The sequence below is a fragment of the Galleria mellonella genome, unplaced genomic scaffold (genome assembly GCF_026898425.1).
Source record: "Galleria mellonella isolate WM207_F2 unplaced genomic scaffold, CSIRO_AGI_GalMel_v1 utg172, whole genome shotgun sequence".
Lineage (NCBI taxonomy): Eukaryota > Metazoa > Arthropoda > Insecta > Lepidoptera > Pyralidae > Galleria > Galleria mellonella.
In genome coordinates this window covers 2,602,431-2,627,683 of record NW_026442015.1, presented here as the reverse complement: position 1 = coordinate 2,627,683, position 25,253 = coordinate 2,602,431, and the positions used below count along the sequence as shown (strand labels likewise).

General features: G+C 32.0%; 2 protein-coding genes across 8 annotated transcripts in view; one reads left to right on the top strand and one right to left on the bottom strand.

The window, feature by feature from the left end:
* Nucleotides 1-316: 316 nt before the first annotated feature.
* Nucleotides 317-7,990, bottom strand: LOC113514453 (kanadaptin). The gene is made up of 10 exons (XM_026898545.3): nt 7,540-7,990; nt 6,976-7,108; nt 5,537-5,729; nt 5,129-5,306; nt 4,694-4,865; nt 3,889-4,037; nt 2,945-3,114; nt 2,369-2,551; nt 1,334-1,479; nt 317-674 (listed from the first exon to the last, which is right to left on the bottom strand). Exons 1-10 carry the CDS (start codon nt 7,805-7,807, stop codon nt 344-346), a joined length of 1,923 nt encoding a protein of 640 aa, XP_026754346.1. The 5' UTR covers nt 7,808-7,990; the 3' UTR covers nt 317-343.
* Nucleotides 7,991-8,393: 403 nt separating this feature from the next.
* Nucleotides 8,394-25,253, top strand: part of LOC113514452 (mitogen-activated protein kinase-binding protein 1) — a 114,175-nt gene continuing 97,315 nt past the window's right edge. For 3 of the 7 annotated variants that reach the window (XM_052893114.1, XM_052893113.1, XM_052893115.1), the window contains exon 1: nt 8,424-8,727. The gene's annotated coding sequence lies outside the window, so the exon portion shown is untranslated. Of the gene's footprint in view, nt 8,728-25,253 lie in introns of all 7 variants that reach the window. The other 4 variants (XM_052893111.1, XM_052893112.1, XM_052893110.1 and 1 more) reach the window with 3 other exon arrangements.

The window sequence follows — 25,253 nt, the reverse complement described above, 5'->3', positions numbered from 1 at the left end:
TCCCAAAATTGTTTGTATCGCGTTGTGCGAAAGGATGTTACATGACCTAAGTTGATCATATAAACGCAGGGTTATTGTAACATCGAAAAGTTAAAAGGAGTGAATTAGGATAAAAGCTAGGCAAATTACAAATGGAGTAATTAACAACACTGAAGCTGACGCGAAGTGCAATGTTAACAATTGAGTTCTAGGATTACGGGCGAATACACTGTTTATTTTACACAGAGTAAAATATTGTATCGATTGTTAGCACTAAAATTTTCAGTTTATAATCGAAGAAAATCTACAAAACAGAAGAGAAAATAAAACTGCTAAGTTCTAACATTTGATTTATTTCTTATAATTAAACATCTTCTTTCTCCATTATTTCTGGTAGATCTCTGTCAGTTTCTTGATCAAAGTAATCTCCTGGAATTACGTAATCATCTGGAGGTCGCATGGGGCCATACATTCTTTTTCTTTCATTATTATCGTCTGTTACACTCTTACTGCTATCATTCGTCGTCTCACTCACAGTTACTTTTGTAACATTTTCTGACATTTCACTTTTTTTTTCCGATTGTTTTACTTCCACCTCTTCATCAGAATCCATTTCTTCAACAAATTCTGTTTCTTCTTTTTTTACTTCCTGTCTTATTTTTGGACGTTTTTCGTTATCTTCTTTTAATTTTATTCTGTAATTAAAAGAATAAAAATTAATAATTAATATAATAATATTGAGGGTTTCCCAGAGACTACAGTATGAGGTTCTGCAAAAAGTGTGTATTAAGGATTCTTTAGGGTCGACAACACACACGTTACACCCTGAGTGTTACAGGTGTCTATAGCCTTACCTTGCCTTGAATATTACAATTGATATTTTATTTAAAAGACTGTTTAATAACTTCAATATTTTATAATTATTAATGATAATTTACATAAATTAACCAATTCTAAAAAAGAGAATGTGCCCAATTCTACTTTTTTTTGGTTACGTTGATTGTGATCTAAGTTTTAATAAAAAAAAATTTAGGTGTTTTCTTTTCAATAACAATAATTACTGTGCATAGTTTAAAACTATAAGATTGATGTTTTTTCATTAGATTTTTTATATATGATGTACATAACCAGGATTAATAAATACTGAAAAATCTCCTTCAAATTAAATTAATTACCATCTAGTTTGATTTTAAGCAAAGCTTGTAGTAAGGGCACTTATTAAACAATTCATAAAAGTGTTTGAATTACATTTTTATATATATATATATATATATATATATATATATATATATATATATATATATATATATATATAGTATAAAACTTACATGTTCTTACATGTAAGCTAACTCACCTCTTGCCATAGATAACGGAGTTACTGCCGACTTTAACAGCCATTTTGCTGTCCTTCTTTAACAATGGCGGCATATGCGCCGGCCGTGCGAGCTCCGCCAAACGGTGCATTTTCGTAAGCTCTGCTTTCAATTTTTGTATGTTCATCTATACAAACATATGTAAATTAATTCAATATTTTACCAATATAGATTAAATTAAATCTTATTCTAAGGGACATATAATTAAAGAGTTTATTTTGAAACAGATTATGTTTTTTTAATGTGTTAGTTTATTTTATGCTTTTTGTGTTTTTGTTTCGTTATTTTTTTTATGTCGGTTTCTTTTTTAAATTTAATGTCTAACTGAACTATGCTATTAAAATAGAAAACGATAACACTGAAAATTACTGGTTTAAAGCTTATCTATCATTTAATCAAATGAACTGTTAAATATTCTGACGCATCACATGGAATGTTTAAGATCAATATAAAATAGAAATGGTAATAACAATACTGTAGTTTGTTTTAATATAATCAATAAAACAAATAATTGTAATGTAATAACTGCCAGTTTAACATACATGTAATTTGGTCAAGAAAGCTCAACTAGTTTTGGGAGCATTGGGTGCCTTACTCTTGAGAGGATATGGTACAATCTTTAGTTATTACATTAAAATATAATGTGTACTTATGAAACTTAGGAATAAAACGAATAGTTGACCTGATTATAGAAGAAAATTTAATATGATCATAGAATATCATAGAAGAAGATCATAGAAGATATCAGAGTATCTAATATTTTGTGTGTATTTAATATTAATTGAATGAATGTTCCAATTTTTTATTAATTTCATTTACAAACTGTTTCTGTATGTTTCAAAAAACCTTTACCTTAAAGTCTATTAAAATAGACTAAAGACTAAACATATCTTAGTTTATAAGAGATGGAGATTAATTCCATTTACCTGAGTTTTTCAACGTTCCAACCAGGTTACACCACTCGCGATCATGAGTAGACCATGCAGTGCGAAAGTCTAAAAGTTAATATAACATACCTTGGCGTTTGAAATATCGGCTCTCTGTGCAACAGTGGGTCCTTGTTTTAGGGAGCTCATGAATGCATCGAGGGCGTCCGCTTCGCCGTCTGTCTGTTGCACGGGTTTAGAGGAGGCGCGGAGACGCTCTAGTCTGACTTCCTCTGCCGCTATCTTCTCTTCTGTTTCTTTTATTTGTTTAAGCTGTAAAAAATATGTAGTGTTACTTTTATGTGTTTATGGTTTATGCATTTACAGTGCAGATTAAATAAAAACTAAAAAGTTGTAATTGTTGGTTTTGTAGAACTTTAAACATTAAAGTCTAAAGATTAATAACATCTGTTGAGTTTCTTATAGTTCCATACAAATATATATATATATATATATATATATATATATATATATATATATATATATATATATATATATATATATATATATATATACCTGCTTTTTATTGAAGTTGTTTAAACATACTTGTAGTACCTCTCGAAATTTTCACCATTCAAGGTATTTTCTGATGGCAAAACGGGTCAGATATACATACATTTAATTAATTTGTGTATTACACCAATATGAGAGAGTATAAATACTCACCAAGTCATCATATGTGAGTGGTTTATCTTTCTTCTTGTCAATGGCGCCATGTTTCTCCATTCGCAACTTCCTTTTGCGTTCAACACTGCCAGTGCGATCGAGGAACGTATCGTCATCGGAGTCGTAATAGTCGTCTGCGCTCCAATCACGCTCCTTACGCTTGCGAGATTCTGTTTGGTATACGGTAAAAAAGAAGTTAAGAGGTTTACTTAGCTAAAAATCGTAGTTACGACCTATTTTTAAATTTTGTTAATATTAAATGGCAATACAAAAACTTTTAGCAGTCGAATATTAATTACTACAAATACGAGTTCCTATTTTTAGTGCATATTGTATATATCTTTTTTTTTAATGAGTGATAATGGAATGGTAAACCCGCCCGCGCTATCAGTATACATTGGCGGGGCACCAGTGAAAGATGATAGATGAGGATGAAGTAGGTCAGTTAGGCCAACGTGACGAATTCAACAAGAATTGTTCACGGTGGTTTCCAGGGGGAACCACGTGGAGATTGACTTAATAGGGTATATTGTTAGCAATGGGGCTAACAAACTCCATTGCTAACATTCCCTTTTCCCCCCATATTGTATATGTAACTATAGAATAGACACGCGTGTACAAAGGCGCTGGTTGCAACTAGCTGAATTTTAAATACAAACTTTTATATTTATATTAGAAAATAAATAGTGACAACCTTAGCCTATAGACATTCCATAATACGCTGTAATGCCTATAATACCCTTCATGCATTGCCATTCTTGAAGACCAATATACTACGCTGGGAACATTATAATTATGGGGATTAACAGCCCCATTGAAAAATATCAAGGACTCTATCAGGGACCCCCCACTTTCATAACTCAGTGGTGTTTCACCAGCATATAACGATAGCCAGGTGGGGTGGGGTTACTATTTCATCTGACTGAGTAATTAGATTTACTCACCATGTTTGGACTGCCTCAGCAGACCAGCCCGGTCGAGTATCCTACACGCCTCCAGTGCGCACGCGATCACAGCTTCCTTCTTCTTGCCACGGTGCATCACCTCAGCGATAACTGGATTGCCGCGAGCGTCATCTATTGGTAATTCCACTCTGCAAATATAATTTACTAGCTTTTACTAAAGTTTGTGATATGTTTACAGAGACGGGGATAAGGAACTTAAGTAATTACAATTATATATGTGCCTACATTACTCCTTGATAATGTAGTTATCTATAGATGGTTTTTTTTAATCTGTTGAATAGTTTTAAATTTATCCTTTACAAACCAACAATTTTTTTCTTTGTATAATATTAGTATAGACGTATAGATTAGTAAATAAGATTACTTATTTGCTTAAGAGAAGTCAGAACTGGCTGTAACAAGGAATCGGTACAGCAAATGTATTCTATCATGATTATATCATGAGTTCTACACATTATATCAAGAATTTGTACAAAAATAAAAAAAAAGGTTGAATGGTTTGCGCGTGTGTGAAGGGAAATAATAACAAGGTGTCACTATAAATTTTGTATGTACTTGTTGGCCCGGGAAACATTATTTTGCACTCTACCACGCTAGCTTTTCAGTCAATTTTTTACTATCAAGACATAAAATATCGTATTTAAATATTTTAAGTTGGAATAAACAATATATTTATAAAATTTAATTAAAATCTTGCGAGTAGTTACGGAGATATGCATGAATGAACATTTTGACGCGTAATTTCTTTACATTAAGCTATTTACTTGTGCGACTATACGAGTACCTGCACATGAACTGTCCAATGCCTCTCTCTTGACAGTCATATTTTAGCTCGAGCCCTTCTCTCTCGAAGTAGCCCCTGAGCGTTTTCTTAGGGTCATCAAGATACAACTCCTCATTGGCTGTGACGGCATAAGGATTGTCAGCTAAGTCTGGTTCTTCTTCTGCATCCTCACCTTTGAAACAGAAAATTTTATTAGTTGCTGTAATAATTAATCATTCTAGAATTCTCGATTAGTGTTCCAAGGTATTGTTAAAATAATTTGGAAATTATAAATATTAGTACATTGACAGAAATAAGGAATGCAGAGACAATAATGATAGCATTACAATTTAATTTCAACAATTAATTATTAGATTATATAGATATTCCAGTACTAATGATAATTAAATCATCTGCAATTCTACTATAAAAACCTAGTGACATTACTATCCTTACCCATTCCCCAGTCAATTCCCTGTTCATCTCTTTTCCTCTCTTCTTCGAGTCTGTCTTTCTCCTTTTGTTCTATTGCCGCCTGTATCATTCTATCTCTCTCCAACTTCATTATTTCTGCTCTCTTTTTTATTTCCGTAACTGATAATTCTGATTCACCTTCACAGTCAAAGTCCGGACCCTATAATTATTTTTTAAGAATAAATAACTGTTCTACTCTTATATGTAAAATCTAAGATACCAAAGAAGTCACCAATACAAGGGTGGACTTTTAAAAAATAAAATATAAAATAATTTTTTTATTATATTCTTTAATTATATTAATGTAACATATAAAAAAAATAACAAAAAAAGGCATAGTTAATTGACCTTTTAGTACTAGTTTTTTACTAAATAAAAGATTCAATTTACCAATACAATATAAGATCGTGTGCTATTTCCAAACTTGATCTGGTGTCCCACTCGTACCCTTGTATAGTGACTGGGCTTTAGTCTATCCTTGTTCAAGAAAGTTCCATGTGTGCTGCCTAGGTCGTATAAATACCATCCTGATGGTGGTTCACCATCTTCTGCGAACGCTTTATATTGTAGGACTGCATGATGTCTGTAAGTATTTAGAAGTGATTTAGTATAAAATTGTCTACTCTTCCAAGATATATGAAAAATCTGTTTTTATAATATTTAAAATATTACATTTATAATTGTAATTTAAGTAGGTTTTATTAAGTTGTATCTTTAGCTGTACAATTTTTATCCTCAAATATTCTATGTTTTTTTTTTCCAATTTCTCAAAGGTTAACTGTAACAGATCCCTCTATGAGATAAGTTCACAGTTGTATATTAAATCTTTTTTGTGTAGTGTAATGTAAATTATTAATAATTTTTATTATAGCTTAAAGTACACAATAACAAATTTCAATAGCAAACATATTGACACCTACCACCACCTACCATATATTTTCTTATCAGGAAAAAAGTATCTCTCGAGTTGGAGTAAACAATACAAATTTTCATAATATATAAATTGAAATAGTTTTACTGAGCCATTTTAGAAATTAGCATTAATGAACATTATGGCAGGAGATTTTTATATAGGTACATATGAAGATACAAGGCATATACATACAGTACAGATCATGAGTTGTATTCTAATTGATCAAATCTTGATGAACAGTATGAGGCATATTTTCAATTAAAAGAAAATATAATAACTTATTTAGACAACTCCAATTCTTCATTCAGTACACTTTACAAATTATAAACAAAGGAGGAAATATCATAATCATTTATAATTGTGTACATAAAAAATTTAATTCTTCAATCAGTTGATAACACCATTTTAATCAGATTACAGTTGGATTAAGTGTACTAAAAAGATAACAAAAAAAAAATTTTGTTCTTAACAAATACATAAAACATTAAATACATCAAAAACTTAAATTGATGCCAAATATCAACATTGATTTAATATAATGGTATGTGATATTCTACATATTTTTATCTTTATAACATACTTTTTATATCTTTCCACCCCTAGAATCTGATTAGTGTTGTTATCATATTTTTTCTGGATCCTACTGCAAATAGAATTCTAAAGACCTTCCTTATTTAACTTATTAACTATTTTTCTTAATTTAAAAACAATATTTGTATCTACAAGTACTTTTATTTCTAATGTTCAATGACTTGATCAGCATGCTATGATAATATCTCAACCTATAAATAGGAACTGTCTTTTTTTAAATATTAGCACTTTAAATATTACGCTGCAAGCAAGTGGGATGTTACGTTATGCATTGGAAATACTTAAGACCAACGAAAGTCATATATAGTTTTACAGTTCAATGTACCTTGATATGGTAGGATTAGCCATAACAATATCACAGTTGGCTAGCCTTCCAAACACATAATAAGCTTTTTTTGTCAGTTCAATTTTTTCTACAATAACCCCAGATTTTAATACTTCTAAAGCATAATCTGAACCTGTAACAAAATTATTATGATCAGTTTAAATAAACAATAGAACAAACATTAGCATAATAAATTCAATGGGCTTTAATAATATTCCTACAATCTATCTAGCTATTGAAGTAATAGCCTTCATCATTAAAAACTTGTTTAGTTCAAATTAGGTAGAATGAAAACAACAAAAGTAGCAATTTGTAAAGAGTATTTATAAAGTAATAATATATTAATGAGCAAAGTTTCTTAAAGAAAACTACAATGTTAAAATAGGCAGATCAAAAACTATTTAAAATTTAATTTGAAAGAAGTCAAATAAACTTAAGTAAATGGTAAAAATTAATTTAAAAAATCCAAAGGATAAGAAATAGTTGTATGTTAAAATGTCATAAGGACTAGAGTTCACATATAAATACAAGATTTGTTTACTTATTATTGACTAGAACACTTACCATCAGGACATAAACCTGACCATTTTGGTTCTTTATACGGTATCACTGTAGACATTTCCTTTAGTAACATAGCTGGAGGCAAGTTACTTTTAACATTAGCTTCTGTGATATTCTCTGATGAGTTTTCTCCTTTTTTCTCCTCAACAAATTTTTCAGATTCATTTTTAGCCTTTTTAGGCAATTTACCAATTCGTCCTATTAGAACAGGCTTTTTAAATTCTGTTTGTGATTCATTTTTTGACGACTCTTCTGATTTATTTTCTTCCATTTTTGATTATTTATTGCAGCAAATAAATAACTGTGTAGTAAATTAATGTACTGAAAATACACCCTAAAATTTCAAGAAAAGTAAAGAGTTTACAGTAAATTTAAGACTAGGATTTATTGAAATTAATTAATAGAAATTTTGTGTAATTCAGGATTGTATATTTTGATTGGATTGAGAACTTTGGGAAATGTCATTAATGACTGTGACACTTCAAACAATTCATTCAATTGACTGATCCACTGTTCAGTAAATAAATTTTAGTTATATGTAATAAAATCACGATGTATTAAATTAAAACTGAATCCAGACAAAATGAATAATAACTAAAAGATTTTTCATAAATTAGTAATCCTCGTAAACATGTTATCAACTAATAACTTGCAATATAACCCGGTTGAAACAATTTGCTTTATAAAATTATTGTTGTTTCTTAACCTGCAGATTTCTAATAAAACATAATATATAAAAACTTAAATAATCCTTTGACTATTTATTTACACAAATTTTGATGCACCTTATTTCTAAACGATAACTATCACTCATTCGTTATGAATGACGACTGATTTGAAATGAACGAAATTGTTGCAACTTCACGATAAAATCAATCAATTATTTTTTTTTATAAATTTCATAAGATTGCCAACCGATTGAGGGTGTCACTTCTGTAGACGCTCGTATTTTTAACTTAATTTGCTCAAATTATTTCTGTCTTATGTTGTGCATATGTATTTTAATTATATTGAAAGCCGTACATTGAATGTTAATGTGGCAGTGACTTTTTTGTGTTAAAATCGTCCCGGAATATGCTTGGACAAGTGACCCATGTTATTTACATATTACCGTGATTTCTTATCATAATAATACCTGTGTGTAGTGAATTCGTTGCAGCGCTGGCCTTAGGAAATGCATAATAACATATGGTAAGTGCCTTTTTTTTTAAATGGAATGCAATTATTTTTATTGACTTATTGTGTACCTACCATGCTCGAATATTATAGGTAGCCTGAGACAATATCATTAGATTACTATCGCTCTGTTGCAGCAGAACCGGTGAAAGTTTTTACCAAAATCATCTTTGTATTATGAAGCATTTGTTTGGTTTAATTATGAAGATGGGATAATTATATGAAGAAGGGAGACTTAGCTGTCTTAAGATTTCGATGATCTTAGTTACGATTTTTTTAAGTCTGGTATAAACTTGTTTCATTTCCGAAAATAAATGTTATTTATCTGAGAAGATTTCTGTAAGGTAGATTATGTGATTGGAGTTAAGTAATTTAAAACATTTAATAAAATTAATAAAAAAAAAAAAAAGATTTCGTCTAATTGAATTCTTTAATATATTATTACTTTCAGCAATTATTAAGAGTCATTTTTGTATTGCAATAACCAGTTTTATTGAAGGTCTGACAACTTTTCCTGTCATAACTTTAGGTATTATTTATAAAGTTCATAACTATAGTTTCCTTGTTATTCATGCATGATATATTTAAATTAACACAATATAGGCTCAATTTAGGGATTTTATCTAAACTGAGGATTTTATTAAATCTTCTATCATATTATTTTACTTATAGAAATCTTTCTAATAATTTAACTAGTGTTCTCTCACTTAGTTTCAATTTGTGAAATTAACTGAAAAAAAGGACAAAACACTTAAATAGCTAAAATAGATTTATGAAATATTTGAAGGTTTCGCAAATCATTTAAAATTTTGATCCACAAAAATAAAAACTGTCAGTTGCGAGTTAACTTAAACATGACATAAACTGAGAGTGTTATATATAAATATGAAATAAAAATATCTTCATTACATTTTTCATGTGAAATAAATATCTTTTTATGCCCTAATTAAAAAGAATTTTGTTAGGCCCAAGCCTAATTGTAGTAAAAAAAAGCTGTAACTAAGTTTGTTGTCATTTTATTTTTCTTGTTATATTCACATATACCCTTATTAATTGTAATAATTTTAGATATTTTGCTTCAGATACTACCAAGATATAATGCTGTGATAAATGGATGAATAGATAGACAAAGTTGCACCATGAGGGTTCCTTTATACCCTTTAGGTACATAACCTATACCATATAAAAGCATGACAGCAACTTCAATTAAGTCAAAACCATAATATAAGACCAACCATCCCGATTTAAAAAATAAACTACTAAATTGTTACATTTTCTATGAAACCAATCTATATTTTAGATATAATAAAAATTTTCAAAGTGGTTTATTAATTATGGGCTTTAGAGCTAAAAAATATTAATAAAATTGCAAATTGTCTGATGATAGTGGCAGGCTTATTTTTTTTTTTTATATAATTTAGAATGGCAAACAAGCTGATGGCCCACCTGATGGAAAGTGGTAATCGTCGCCTATAGACATGAGCAGTACCATGGACATAATAGAGTATACTGTTTTGCTTATGACATCCCCATGCATTGTCATTCTTGAGGTTATTCCTCTGTACCCTGTAAATTCACACTATATCCCACCCTTCAAACCGAAACACAGCCATGCAAACACAACTGCCTTACGGTTGAAACACGAATGGGACAGTGGTACCCAAGCAAACGATTTTTGAATATAGTCTCCCTCTGGTACAACTCGCCCTCTGCTACATAGGATTCTACGATATTCTGCAAAATGTAGGTGTGATTAGTAGATAGATTCATGTCATTTTATTGCTTCTCAGCCGTTTCAATAAGATCAAAGTGTAATATCTTGTCACTGTGTGGAAAGGAATTGTTAATAATGGACTCTACCTAATAGCTTTCTTGATATCAACATACCTTATCAGGTTGACCTTGATGCGGTTCCTAATACATGGTTGGATTTTATCTAGCTTTCATCCTTACCTGTCACCTTTCTGGTGCCCTGCCACCAGCTTATACTGGTAGTGAAGGTGAGGCCATTGCCTTTTAAAAAAAAAGTATTACGTCACTGTAATGACATAGTCTACGTACATCGTAATTAGCCCTAAGCCCTAATATGTAAAAAAAAATTAATTAAATAAACAACTGAATACAATAAATGCGTCATCCTAAAGTAAATATTATTGCGTCACATTTTATACCTATAAATAGATAACAGGCCACTTTCTTATCAGTCAAAGCTGACTATCATATCAGGTTAATTTACATTACATTTTTTACATTTAGTTCCGGCAATTACACCCATACTTTATTAAAATTTATAATCCCATTAATGATAATAATAAATGTGAAAGTTTGTAATAATATTTAGATGTTTATTACGCATTTATGTATAAACAGTAAATGGCGTTGAATTAAATTTAATACACAAATATATATACAATATCCTAAGTAACTTTTTATCCTAAATCACGTGTGGGACGCCACAGTATACATCCAGTTGGCAATAAATCTTTCAATAATAATACTAGTTTGACCTTGTCAATCTAGACAATGACTGTATATGGAAGATATTTAAGAAAAAATAATTAATAAGAAGATCAATAGATGTCAAAACAATAATGATTAGAAATTTGGCAGTTTGTATGTTTGTTCCAGTATTACTACTGTTTTCACTATTATGTTTCTGAGTGTTTTAACTTAAAATCTGATGTTTCTTTTATCTTGATATGCTGTTTAAAAGTGGGTACTTCCTAAAAGCTAGTATTAATTATACATATGTAAATAAATAGAGCTTTTGAATACTCAAAACGAAAATGCTTCTGATTACTCCATTTACAATTATAGTCATAAGCATATATTTTGTTGTGTGATTGTCACATTTGATTGAGAATTTGACAGATTGATGACTGTCTGATAATGAGATATTATTATATACAGATATTTTTATAATGTAAAATAATATTCTTGTCAATTACTTTTTATATAAACCAATTTCTCATACAGACCCAGGTACGAAACTTAAATAATAAAATTTAAAAGTTTTTAGTAGGCAATTAAAATTAAAATTACGACCTTCTATGAATTAAGGTAGCAGTACTTAACTGCTGAACCACGACGTGTATAGAAACGTGATACTGTTTAGGAACTAAGACTTAACATAATTTGGTAAATAAATAATTTGTATGGCTTCTGTTTATTAGCGTTGAATTAACAACTTGTACCTATAACGTGCGCTTCACCTTGACGAATTTATGGTTTCATGGTATTAAGAATACAAACCCATGTGGCCTTCAGTTTTACCGTACCAACGGGTCTCTCATTTAGGGACTGGTCGTACAGACCACAACGAGCGAGATATAGAGAGGCATTTAAAAATATAATATAATTGTCACACACAAAGTTATTACACGTTTACTGTGTTTTCTATAGATCTATATAAATAAAAACTATTTATAGTCCTTATTTTCCAAAAAATGAAATACAAAAATGGGACTATATTTATTTCATTCTAAATATGAACTTCCAGAATAACGAAATGTAAATTGGCAAAGAGGCACCCCAGATTTCAGAGTAAATAAAACGGAGTTGTTTAATCTCAAATCCGAAAGTGGGGTATCAGTGCGAACACGAGTCAGTGTTTACATTCCACTATCTCACTCATATGTGTACAGAGATACATACGTATTTATGACTAACAATTTGGAGAGAATTGGTGCTTAAAGTCGGTACGAATGACCCCAGATGTGTTACAAGTCACGAGGCTCAATCCGCGGTTTTTGAATATGGAAGTGTACTGTAATTTTATATACAGCTTGCTGCTGCCATAGTTGATAAGACACTTTAGGTAATATAAAGCTTAACATTTTTATTACTCTGCGAAAAGCGTACATTATTAGTTTATCTTTGTAATTCGCTATTTGCTGTCGGTGAAACTAGATCCCTACAACAGTATTGATGTCAAGTCGATCCATTCAAATAATTTATAAGTGTCTATGAATTTTTTCGTACAATAAATAAAAGTATCCTTACCTTAGAAGGTACTAAATTAATTGCCATGAACTGTAATTATTGGTAGATTAATTATATTCAAAGTCTTTTATTACCACCTTGGTTGTTAGCAACGAGTCCATTCGTAGATGATATAAAAAATATCTATTAATTCTTGATTCTATGTACTCTTTAGTAATACAACTTGATACAGTATGGCTGGTAGCCATTGACCACTCCCTGTTCCTGTCTCTATTTGCTACTCAAATATGACCTTTCGAAAAAAGTACGCACCGCGCACGGTACTTGTACATATGAGCGTAAGTAGATGTTTCATTATGTAATAGTGATAGCCATGGTTCTAGATGTATTAATAAGAAATCTTCGGTCTGTGGTAATAGCAAATATGTGAGAGACGGCTGTCTATACCTTTCCATTGGGTATGTTTGATTTGGATATGCTCTGCGTGATGGTTTTAACGTGGAACGGTCGAGTGTTACGTTGCTACAACGGCACGGTCGGCATATAGCTAAGAATTTTATTTCAAAATCCAATGCATGTGCTGTTGCTCCACAGTAGAAATAAGTAACACGGTGACATCTACCCAAAGGAGTAACACAAATCTGTATCATTAGTTAGCTAACGTATTTATAACTATTTCTTTGTTAAGAGAGTGATTGATAGAGGACTATGTTAGCAGATTTACAGGTACAAGGAAGAAGTAACTGAGCAAGTCAGTCGAGGGTGCTCTTGCCGCATTTATCATAGATAAAATGCTACATACTTGTAGTGTCTAAATTAGAAACTTTTTAGAGGAAAACGTTGAACCTCTATGAAAAAATGTATAAATGTGAAAAAAATAAAGGAAATGAAGATGTTGAGAAACTACTCTAAAGAATCTAATCCTATATCTTTTCTCAAGATTTTGATTTCATATGTCTGTAAAGAAATATTAACATTGAGCGTAACTTACGTTTAGACAGATAAGTAAGACGAAACATTTTGGTAATTTGGCTACGGATCTGTAAGTCTTATACTTCTCTGAGTTAACAATTATTGCGTCGTGTTTTCTACTTAACTTTAAAGCTTCTTCACAATCGCATCGTTTTTGTTAATTACTTCACACTTCGTACAAACTATTTGCAAATAACGGTTCCCAACTCCCGTAGTTACGTAGATCGTTACCTACAAACATACTGACACACGAAATCGCTTCTTCGTGGGAAACATGTCTCAATTTTGTTGAGGGAATTTCGTCCTTATATTATGGTCAGATGTTAGTATTTTCCAATGTCAAAGTGGTGATAAAAAGAGTTAATTACACATCTCCGGGTCAGAGGCTTCCAAGCTTCGGGCCGTCCGAATTCAGTATATGGTTAAAAATATCCGGTAAGGAAGTTTCCTCAGGGTCGGCAACGCGCACAAGAAAAGGGTTCACTCAATGTCCTTGGTATTTCTGGTATCTATAGGCCATAGCATGTTTTCTATCAGACGGGCTGTATGCTTCTCTTTGGTATAAAAAAATATCTCAGAGACAGATGTAAAAATCTTGTAGTTGTTCGTTCATGGTATGAATTCCCACGCTGTTTGCTTGCATTTTGAAATGTATGTTTTAAGATACCTTTTAGTGAAGAGACGGCAAAACGCAACACTGTACATGAAGTAAGATAACTAATTGCTATTTGTTACACAACAAGTTACGGAACCATTGCGAATCCCATTGTAAAGGCTGTAAGCCAGGAAGACCCATGTATACACTGTAGTTTGGAAATTAAGTGGATGTGGTATTGAACATTTTTGTACATATAATTAATATATACATAAAATTAATATAATTACAAAATAATATCAACAATACTCCCAAAAGAAGTGTGTAAATTCCAATTTTTTCAATGTAACGTGTGTACGAAACGTTAAAGTCGCTATCTTGTGGATCAAAGTGTACTTTAAATTGTATGTGTGTTTGTATTTTAAGTTGTATGATGATTTGATAATAGATAAAAGAATCATGGCTGATGTTCTTGTAAAAATTTATTTATTGAATAGTAGTAAAAATCCCTTTGTTAAAGAGAAATGAGAATTACTAAACACATTTTGTTAGTTGATAGTGGTATTGGAATTTAGAAGTATGTATTCGGCACTTACCTCAGAAATCTATTTATAAATATACCTTCTCCATTTTGATTCATTTGACAAATGTATATTCGTGTTTATTTTCTTAAAAGATTTGCATACAACTAACACTGTTTTTGTATTTAGCTCATTGTACAGGAAACCGAGTAATTTGTGTGATTTATCAACCGGTACATAGTCTAGCACTATAATAGTCTCTACACCGTTGGGTTAAAGGATAGATTTTTCAGTCTTTTACCGTCACAGTGGAACTAATTTCCATTGCGGTGTTATTTGAAATGAAAGCGGAGAAATATTTTGATATTGATGTTTTTAGGCTACAAACATCGCATTGTTGTGTAATTATTGGCTGAAAATGAAAAATGGTGCCTTTTATGAATGTCATAAAAGCGACGGAACTAAACTGGTCTTTATGAGTCAGCAATCATTTATTATTATCAATTCTTTGTCCCATGGCTTTGGTTGTGTAACATAATTTTGTTGTCTTATAGGAACAAATTGATTGATCGTAATAAAGAGTAATCCATATCTAAGTAAATTTCACAACTTTTGTTTTTGTGCGTCTTAACTTTCATAAAGAAGAGGTTCTTATTTTGAAGAGTATTTTTTTTTTGTGTGTGTTATATCTTCTGAATCGATTATGGGAACTGTTTTAAAAATTTATAAGATTAACTCGTGAGTTGATCCTATATATTTAGTGACTATCAAAGTTCTTATTTTTCTTTAGAAAACACAATTTGGTTGTAGATATATGATTCCACATTTTGAATAAAAATATGCTTATACCAATGTGTACGAAAATTTCTTTGCTTCTTTTTTCATGATTGTAGTAATTCTTTTATTACCAAAACGTATTTGGTAAGTAGGAGTGGATAATATATAGCAATATCTATATATTTTGGTTATAATATTCATGTCCAGTAACGAATATGTTAAAAGTATGCAAAAAATAATATTGGATAACAGACTTATAACATATTCGAAAATAGATATTTGACCGATATGGGCGATATCGAAATAGGTGATGACCTGTTTTCCTTTACCAGAGGGAGACTTTGTACAAAAGTCGATTGCTTGGGTACCTCTGTCCCATTCGTGTTTCTACCGTGAAGCAGTTGTGTTTGCATGGCTGTGCGGTTTGAAGGGTGGGATATGGCGTAAATTTACAGGGTACAGAGGAATAACACCTGAGTCTTCAGGAATGGCAACGCATGGGGGGTATCATGGGCGAAACAGTATGTGTGTGTACTGTTATGTCCATGGTACTGCTCATGTCTATAGGCGACGGTTACCACTTTCCATCAGGTGGGCCGTCAGCTTGTTTGCCATTCTAAGTCGTATAAAAAAAAAATTAATGTCCAGAACCCAACATGGAATCGGTATTCATATTACCCATGCCTATTGGTAAGTAATGAATTTTATTTTATTTCAATTAAAATATTGCCTATAGGGCTATTGTAATTTAATAACATATTAACAATTACATTGATTGACATTATCCACCAGAGATATACAGACAAAACAAAAAACTTTCACTTGCGCAATCAACATTTACATGGTTTCACCAAAAGCTAGTATTGATACAAACGTGTTTCGTCTATTTGATTGTAAATAAACTAAATGTACGAATACGAATATGAACAGTGAAGTTACAATGTTCATTTACTAAAGTTGCGAGTTTTTATACTCACGTCGTGAATTTGCAATTTATTTGTGTTGGTTTCTGAAAGGACATGGTTCTCAATACGCCGGTGTGTTTTTTATTTATATTTGTTTCGTGATTTATTTATTTATCATTCTCTTGAAACATGAGATACAAGGGGTGACATATAAAAAGCATAAGTACATGTTTCGCCATACATGTATGTAAATTATGTACGTATGTAAATTATGTACGTATGTAAATTATAACAGAATTAAGGACCTAATGTCCTTAATACTATTTTTATTTGCATTATTTTATTATGTTATTTCAATACGTCATTGTTAATTTAATTATATGTTTGCGAAACCGATTTTGATTAATTTTTTTGCAATCGATACGGTTTTGTGTTGGTCTCATATGATATTTCTTTGCGGATAAAAAATGTACTTGTTGTGAAGCGAAGTCTACTGATAGCTATACATTTCAACGATCGGTATCATATTAATTATGTCACAAATGAAGCGATTGTTTTTCTTTAGCAAAATCTACTTCGATTATTAATACACTGTATTCTGCGTATTAAATTAAAATATTTTTAATCTAATGTGTATATAAAATCGTATATAGTCGTCCATGATACGTTTACTTGACTATAAAATAAAAAAAAATATATTGAAATTACTAGTCATTTTCTTTCGCAGAATCTGTTTGTGAAAGGAAATTTTAAATGCAGTTGAAATTTTTTACCGCAAATGATACCTGTATTGTACTCGTACATACAATAAATTATCTTACGATACTGTTGTTAGTAAGTATAGTACTGGTTCGATTCGTGTATGGATAACAATCGCATACGAATAGCAACATCGGTTGCATTAAGAATTCATCGGCCAGCATCCTGTCTTTGTGTCGGCGTTTAGTACATTGCGCTCGCTGCTTAGAATGTTTATTCGTTGCCACAAACGTACAGTATTAGGCCTAAACTGATGTAAACGGAACATTTTAATGGTAATTTCTAGATCTTTCTTTTTTTGTTTTATTTACTTTCTCTTATATTCTCACATGTAACCTGAGCATTGTTCTCTCGACTGATTTAGATAATATGTTAAATATTGTAAATCTTTTATTGTCTGTCGATATCAAACGAAATATTTTTTGTCATGCTTTATTAATTATGTACAGCACGAGCTGTTGTTATTCAGTTTTTTTTCGTTTACTCGGTAAAGAACTTTGTGTGAAATTGGATTAATTTTCTTTAGAATATTGTAGTGATGTGTTGAGAGTACAGTACCTTCTTAAACTATTATTTTGATTCTAAGCAAACACGTCCATAATCTTTGGATTTAAGAGTATTCATTAAAAAAAAAAGACTTAGTAAGATTGTTTATTGACTATGCAATAAATATACAATAAAAAATATAGAACATTGTTCGAAAGTTCACGCTAGTGCACGGATCTTCAACAAGCAGGCCCTTCAATACAAGAAAATCCTGATACGTTTCCTACTAAGTTTATCCTTATTTCAATCTAGGTCTACTAGTAATAAAGTCAAAAATAGATCGATTCAATATGTGAAAACATGTTTTTGGTTACAAAAAAGTTGGCCCGAGTCAATGGAATAAAGGTCAGTGACAGCAATATAACGCGGGAGGTCAAGTGCGAAATGACTTATACGTGGAAGGTTCAGTGTGCTAAATCTGTAAATTGGAGTAAATCTAAAATTAAAGAGGCATGAAAATGAAACAAATAAATGTATGTATGTAAAAATAATGGTCTTAGGCATTCGATTTGCTTTTTCTATAGGTAATGGCCAAGTAAAATTGCCAAATTTGACTTCATTGAAGTTAATAAATCATAAGATATTTAAATATTTTATCTGCATTTTTGTTTTATTTGATTTTTAAATTGACTTTTTATACTACTGATCAATCAAAAGTGGTGACTATCGTCTTTCATCTAATATTATCGTCATGCACAACGCGATGAACGTCATAGCAATAAATATAAAAATTCTGATGAATGTATAAATGGATAGACAAGAAGTAGTACTATAAATAATTTATTGCATGTGGGTACAATCACATGAATAGTTTTCATAGTTCTTTTTTATTTTAAACATCGAAGTAATTACTTGGCAACCGTACGTAGGTACGTTATTTTCGTAGATTTGAAGTAAAACTAACTGCAATCAGTATTGCTAATCAATGACTGGTTGTTTCACTCTTCACACAGACAACCATGTATGCGTCATATCAGTAATTTAACAGGATAGTAGTGGTATCCAGGTGAGTCACAAGTTACCACCATCTAAGTTATTAGTTAAGTTATGACGGCTAACATGTTTACGTTCATATTTCACTCGACTACTGACAGCTTTCATCATTTTTCATGAAGTTTACGATTTCAAATCTGCAACAACTGTACTGTAAGCCTATTTGAAATAGGATAATAAATGTACTGCTTATTAAGGACTTATTTAATAAACGGCCCTTAAGCGAAATTTATTTTAAAATTTGTCAACGAATTGTTATTTATTCGCTTGTATTTTTTTAATGTTATCAGTAGATATCGTTGTATTTAAATATTGGAGTTTTGTTTTGTCAATAATATAATTAAAGTCAGTTGTAGCATTCTCAAGAAACATGTTGGCCCCTAAAACGCTTAAATTTTCGTACCTGTCCGTACCACCTACACCTAGTAATCATTTACTATGACGCTATTATTCAGGGAACTTTATACCCTATAGCAGGTCTATTATGCCTGGGATTTGCCGCGTCCACAAAATTCGGCTGAGGTCGTCTGTAGGTCAATGTCAAATTGTGGTTTTTTATGCAACTTAGGTAGAATGGCAAACGAGTCGACGCTTCATTCAATGGAAAGTGGTAACCACCGCTGTCACTTAAAGATTAAGCTTAAAGAAGAAAAGAAATAAAGGCATGAAAAAGTAGACATCGTATGTCAGACGTATATACTGCGCGTTCATGTTATTCCTATATTGCTATTCCTAAAGTGTTATATCTACGTACTCTGAAGCAGCTAAAGTCTGTCCTCAAGCCGATACAACAGCCATGTAAGCACAGTTGTTTCACGGCTGAAACACGAGTGAGACAGAGATGCCCAAGCAGACAACTTTAGTAAAAATCTTCCTTTAGTGGTATTACGATGAGCCCGATGTTCTACCTATTAATAACCTCAATTAGAGATAGAAATTAAGGTTATTGAAACTTGTCCATGCATCAGTTTTAAGAGCAACGACCTCTGTAACTTCATCGGTATTGGGCGTGGTTAGGTCATGCTCCTTGGCATTTGGTATGATTTATAAAAGTAGTTCGTATGTTTTCTGTGTCTCGAGACGTTGTCTGCAGACAAAACTGCGTCGCGGACGATGTTGCGGAAAACAGTTGGTTTATATATAATTAATGATTTTAAAGAAAGATCATCGAGAAGACTAATAATTAAATTATAATGGGGAAAAGGGATTGTCAGTAATGGGTCTAACAACCCCATTGTTAGCAATATACTCTATCAGGTCGACTTCCACGTGCTTATCCTTGGCAACTACTGAGTCTATTTTTTGTTGAATTTATCACGATAAGCAAATTGATCAGAGGGCCTACCATGAAGTGTTTTCTGAAATTTTGGAGCCAAACGAAACACAAATTTGATGTTAAAATTACATAATAGTTTGGAAATATTAAAAATGTTAAAATATTTGGACTTTTATGATAGGATGTATGACGAACGAAATGTTAAACTCCATTTATTGGTCCGATTTTGGTATAAACAAAAACACGAAATTGAGTCCGAACTTTCGGAATTTCATTTTATGGTAGACCCGCTGCTTTCATCCTTATCAATCGTCTCTTAACGCCAGCGTACGAGGTTTGTTCGGAAAGTACGTATAAAAGTTTTTTAAAAATTTTATTTTACAATTATTCAGGTAAATCAATTTTATCCCCTTCAAAGTACTCCCCCTGTGACATAATGCACTTGTGCCAACGCCGTTTCCACTGTGAGAAGGCTCCTTGAAAGTCCTCTGGTTGTAGGTTTCTCAGCTGCCCCGTCGTAGCTTTTTTTATCTCATTTATGTCCCCCAAATGCCGCCCCCGAAGTACCCATTTGGTTTTTGGGAACAAGAAGAAGTCACACGGGGCCAAATCCGGCGAATAGGGGGGTGTTCGGTCACCGTAATGGAATTTTTACTCAAAAACTCACGGACAACAAGAGAGGTGTGGGCAGGGGCATTGTCGTGGTGAAGAATCCAACGCCCCTCTCGCGCCAATTCTGGACGAACTCGTGCCACACGAGCTTTGAGGCGTCTGAGCACATCGACGTAGAATTTTCCATCAACTGTCTGGCCTGGAGGGACGAATTCTTGATGGACAATCCCCCGAACATCGAACTCTTTCTCGGCCCTCTCTGAATCTTTTTAGCCACTTGTGGACGGTTGGTTCCTTCACAGCATCATCCCCATAAACTGTTCTGAGATCGGCAAAAATTTCACGGCCATTCTTGCCGAGTTTCGAGAGAAACTTGATTACGACGCGCTGCTCTTCAACGGAAGCGGGCTCCATGCCGACGGGGTTTCGTTAAGAGGTAACTTCACAGATGGCGTGACAAGCCAGTTCGCACCGCACGGCGGTCAGACCAGAACTGAAGCATTGTTAGGGACATAAGGAAGGGGTCCTGCGCTTACCTGGCCTCCCCACTCCTCTTTCTCGCATTCCAGAACACTTTTATACGAACTTTCCGGACAGACCTCGTATACTAACAACGCAAGCGGGGTTGCCAGTTCTATTTTTATTCATAATAATAAAAAAAATATAACATATGCCTATATACATGGTCAGGCAGGAGTGTATTGTCTGATGGGATAGCCAGAGACATTATGAAATCGAACGAATTCAAATCTATTCAATCAATCAGTTTAATCTTTCAAACAATGTCAATTACATTCGCTCGCCATCATTTAATTAGGTTAGGTAGTATCAGAACATATGAGTAACTTAAGTGCAAAATTGTTACTGCAATTTAGAATCGTATTTACATACTAAATAAGTTTTATAATGTAATAAAATAGTGTAATAAAGACTTTAATCCGGATTGGCCGTTTGCCAACCAGACTTAGTCACGAACGAAAATAAAGAGTTAAGTTGCTTGCAACAGCAGAGGCATCATTCGCGCGTTACTGACCCTTGTGACATGAAGATCTTGAGTCACACTCACTACACACTAGGTAATTTCATTACCTTTCAGACTGATATACTGCACGTTAGTAAGCTTTTTAGACGACGATACGACTTGGTACAAATTATCCCTTTGCTAAATCTTTTTCCTTTTTTATTTGATTACTTACTCGTAGTACATCCCAGCTTTAACGGCCTTTTTTTTAATATTTTAATTAAAAAAAAAACCGTCTATGTTATCCGCTGTTAATATAGTTTTCTATAGGTGAAATTTTTTTTAGATCGTTTAGGTAGTTTTGGGGTAATATACTACAAACACATGTACAAAAAATAAAATCTTTCTTCTTTATAATATTAGTCTAGATAATTTATAGTACATGTGTGTTTATTTATGTAATAACCCTTTGATAAATATTAAAATAAAACAAATCGTGTACCGCTAATAGCAATTATTACTTACTAGAGCACGACCCACCGACCCGCACAATAAAACTGCAACAAATTGTCCGTGAACAATCGATTTGGGCGATTTGTTCGAGTTAATCGATTCTCGATGAATATTCGAATACAGTTTTAATAGGTGATTTTGACTCAGCATATTCAGAGTTTGAGTCCTGAGGCGCGCCGGTCATTCATCAAACCATATGTCCACGAGTACTTTATATTTTTGTCCATTGCCTCAAAAATAGGTGGCATATGTAGGTCATTATAATAATAATAATAATAATAATAATTCTTTATTATCAGGTACTTAGCCCATAGAGGTACAATTGTATTACAACGTGCACGGATAACATATAAAAATATAACAATCAAAACATACAAAAAGAAAAACATAAAAATTAAAATATATGTAGAAAATTTATAATTTATAAAAAGTAAAGTAAATATATATATATATATATATATATATAGTAATAAATTATACTGGTGCTAGTTTTGTGTGACTCGCCTCTGTACAGATATTCTCTGTTATTTATTATTTCTTCCAATTGTACTCAGTACACGTAACGAAGGCGAGCTATTGACGTCACAATATGTATAGGTAATTTTTATGTTGTTCATAGGTACATATATTGTCTGACTATTCCTATTTTTAATTGTATCCAAAATTTTGTTGATTTTTATTATTTTACTAAGAATGGCACACACGCTGATTCCTCAATGACGGATACTGGTAACTGTCGCCTGTAGATATGAACATCAATTTGTACTGTCTCGGCCATGTCATCTCTCAAATGTTGCCACTTCAAAGGACTATAAGTTTTTAAGATCTTAATTCCTCTTATGTAAGAAATTACGGTAGCTATTTTAACCTTTGAAAAAGTACCTAGCTGTGCCTGATATTTCGTCACGTGATTGGATGATATTGATTGAACGGGATCAAAAGTTCTAGTCTAAAGGGAATCATCAATCCTTCTCAATGTCAAATACTTACCTTTACGTTAAGTTTCATAATGATTATATGAGCCATTAAAGTTCCAAGAGAAAAAAAAAACTATTTTGTCATACAACTATTACTCATGAGTGGTTTTTTCTGGTGTCAGGAGTTAGTAATGCTCCCTTTGTTATGTACGACCTGCTCCCCCATTGAATCTCACGAAGCCATCAAAAGGCATTGATGCTAGAGACCCGGGGCTAGTCGTTTTTGGTGATGATTCCGGAGCAAAGGGGTTCGCCCCGATGCCCCCACTTGAACCTTGTTCTTTTAGAGGACTTGTTTAGTTAATTGTAATTTGTAATTGATAGTTAGTGTAAGTCTTTTTCGAAGCACGAAGTAATTCACAATAATTTTTAAATGATTAAAATATAAATTTTAAATATTAGATGTTTTGTCCGACTGTGTTAATAGCTTTGTCGTAAATATGTCTAATCTATAAGTATAATCTGTTGATAATCTGTTGGTTTTGTCACAAAAATGAATAAAAAAGACTTGTTGTCAATAATTGCTAATTCTTATGTATTAAATAAGGACACTGCGCACTTATATTGAATTACCAGATATATGTGAACATGAGTAACGAATCGTATCTCCCTGATGGGACTACTGATCTGGATGGTCCGGAGCTTACTAACTTAACCCGAGCTTGTGTGTATGACCCATACAAATATATAAAATGGCCCTGAACATATAGCTAGGCCCTTGTTTTACCACGGAAATTTACTTATCTTTAGCGACCCAGATCCCTTTGTTTGAAGTACGCAATTCATTGTCTTGATAAACATGAAGTATCTATTTCTAAAATACGTATCAAAATAATGCAAAAAAAAAAAATAGTAAAATATTGGACGGGCCTTTCTTTTGACTTGAAGAAAGGAAATATAATAATTATCTCAATTCACCTACGAAGGTATCTCTCAATTCCACAATTTTTTGAATTTTTTTTATGTTTCTCTTATGTTTATTACTAATTGAATAGACTTTGATAACTCTTTTTTTTAACGAAAAGTTTACTCTCGTTTTGGCACTTACCTTTTTTAAACTTTATAATATATACGATAATCGCAATAAACACTTTCAGTTATAAGGAAAGACATTTTTTGTATATATTATGCATATATTTTTTGTATATATTTTTATATTATGCAAAAACAGGTAAAGGTCGACAATGATAAGAGGTTGTTGAATATTCTATAGGCCACTGACTGGGCTTTAAGCATTCCTGCGGTTACAGAATATCGACGGTTAACCACTAATATCTCCTAACTGGCATTTATAAAATAGCTGTAGATATATTTTTTAACTTTCCTGTTTCTCTATCTATGTTATGTAGAGGAATAATTTTTACATCAATATATTGTGAATTTATTAATTTACTTTCTGATTTATTAAATTACTTTTTTCTTTACTTTCTTTTCTTTTTGATTTCATTGATACCTGTAAATCTTTGTCCATGTTAGTTAAAAGTTTTTGGCTGGCAACCGACGGTATGCCTATGACCATTGTAGTAAAGTAAGCTTATTCTAATCTGGAATTTCCATCATCACCGCAATGATTATAAGTTACTCATGTAAGTAGTTTTTATACGGGTTCATTGGTATTCAGAGTGTGCTATAAATTGGCGCGTGAGAAACTGCGTACAAAAAATAGTAAAGCCGCAAGTCGAGGAGTTAGTTGTGGGTTCTCTTATCTATTATTCTGAAATAGAAATAATTTAAATAAAGATAACTTTAATTTTATTCCAAATCCGACCATCACCGTGTGCAGTGGTAAGAACGTTACTTTGCATAAACGAAATCCCGCGGAAAGAGCGATGGGCTTTTCTAAATAGACTCGGGATTAAAAATTCTGGATTGTGATATGTTCTCAGATCATAGATGTCTGGTTTCTCATTCAAGAACAAAGCGTATCCTTCAACTAGGATACGCTTTGTTCTTGGCCATTGGTGTAATTGAATGGCATTTATTTAAGTTTTCTAGTTGTCATACCATGATTTTACTGCTTTTTAATTACCTCAAGAATTTGAATTAAAGGGAACGGAATAAGGTGGATAAGGGTTTATGAGGCATGAAGTACACATATTAGGGTTAGTGCACCCTATTTTCTGATTTATCTATTCAAAAAGTATAATTATCGTCGTCATATCAGCTTATAACTGTCCATTGCTGAACATATG

Bases quoted from the DNA above. Each gene is read 5' to 3' on its own strand.
- LOC113514453 (XM_026898545.3), bottom strand. From the start codon at position 7,807: ATGGAAGAAAATAAATCAGAAGAGTCGTCAAAAAATGAATCACAAACA. The intron at 5,730-6,975 runs GTACATTGAACT...AAATACTTACAG, and splicing joins GCTAATCCTACCATATCAAG to ACATCATGCAGTCCTACAAT. The intron at 675-1,333 runs GTGAGTTAGCTT...TTTTAATTACAG, and splicing joins TCCGTTATCTATGGCAAGAG to AATAAAATTAAAAGAAGATA.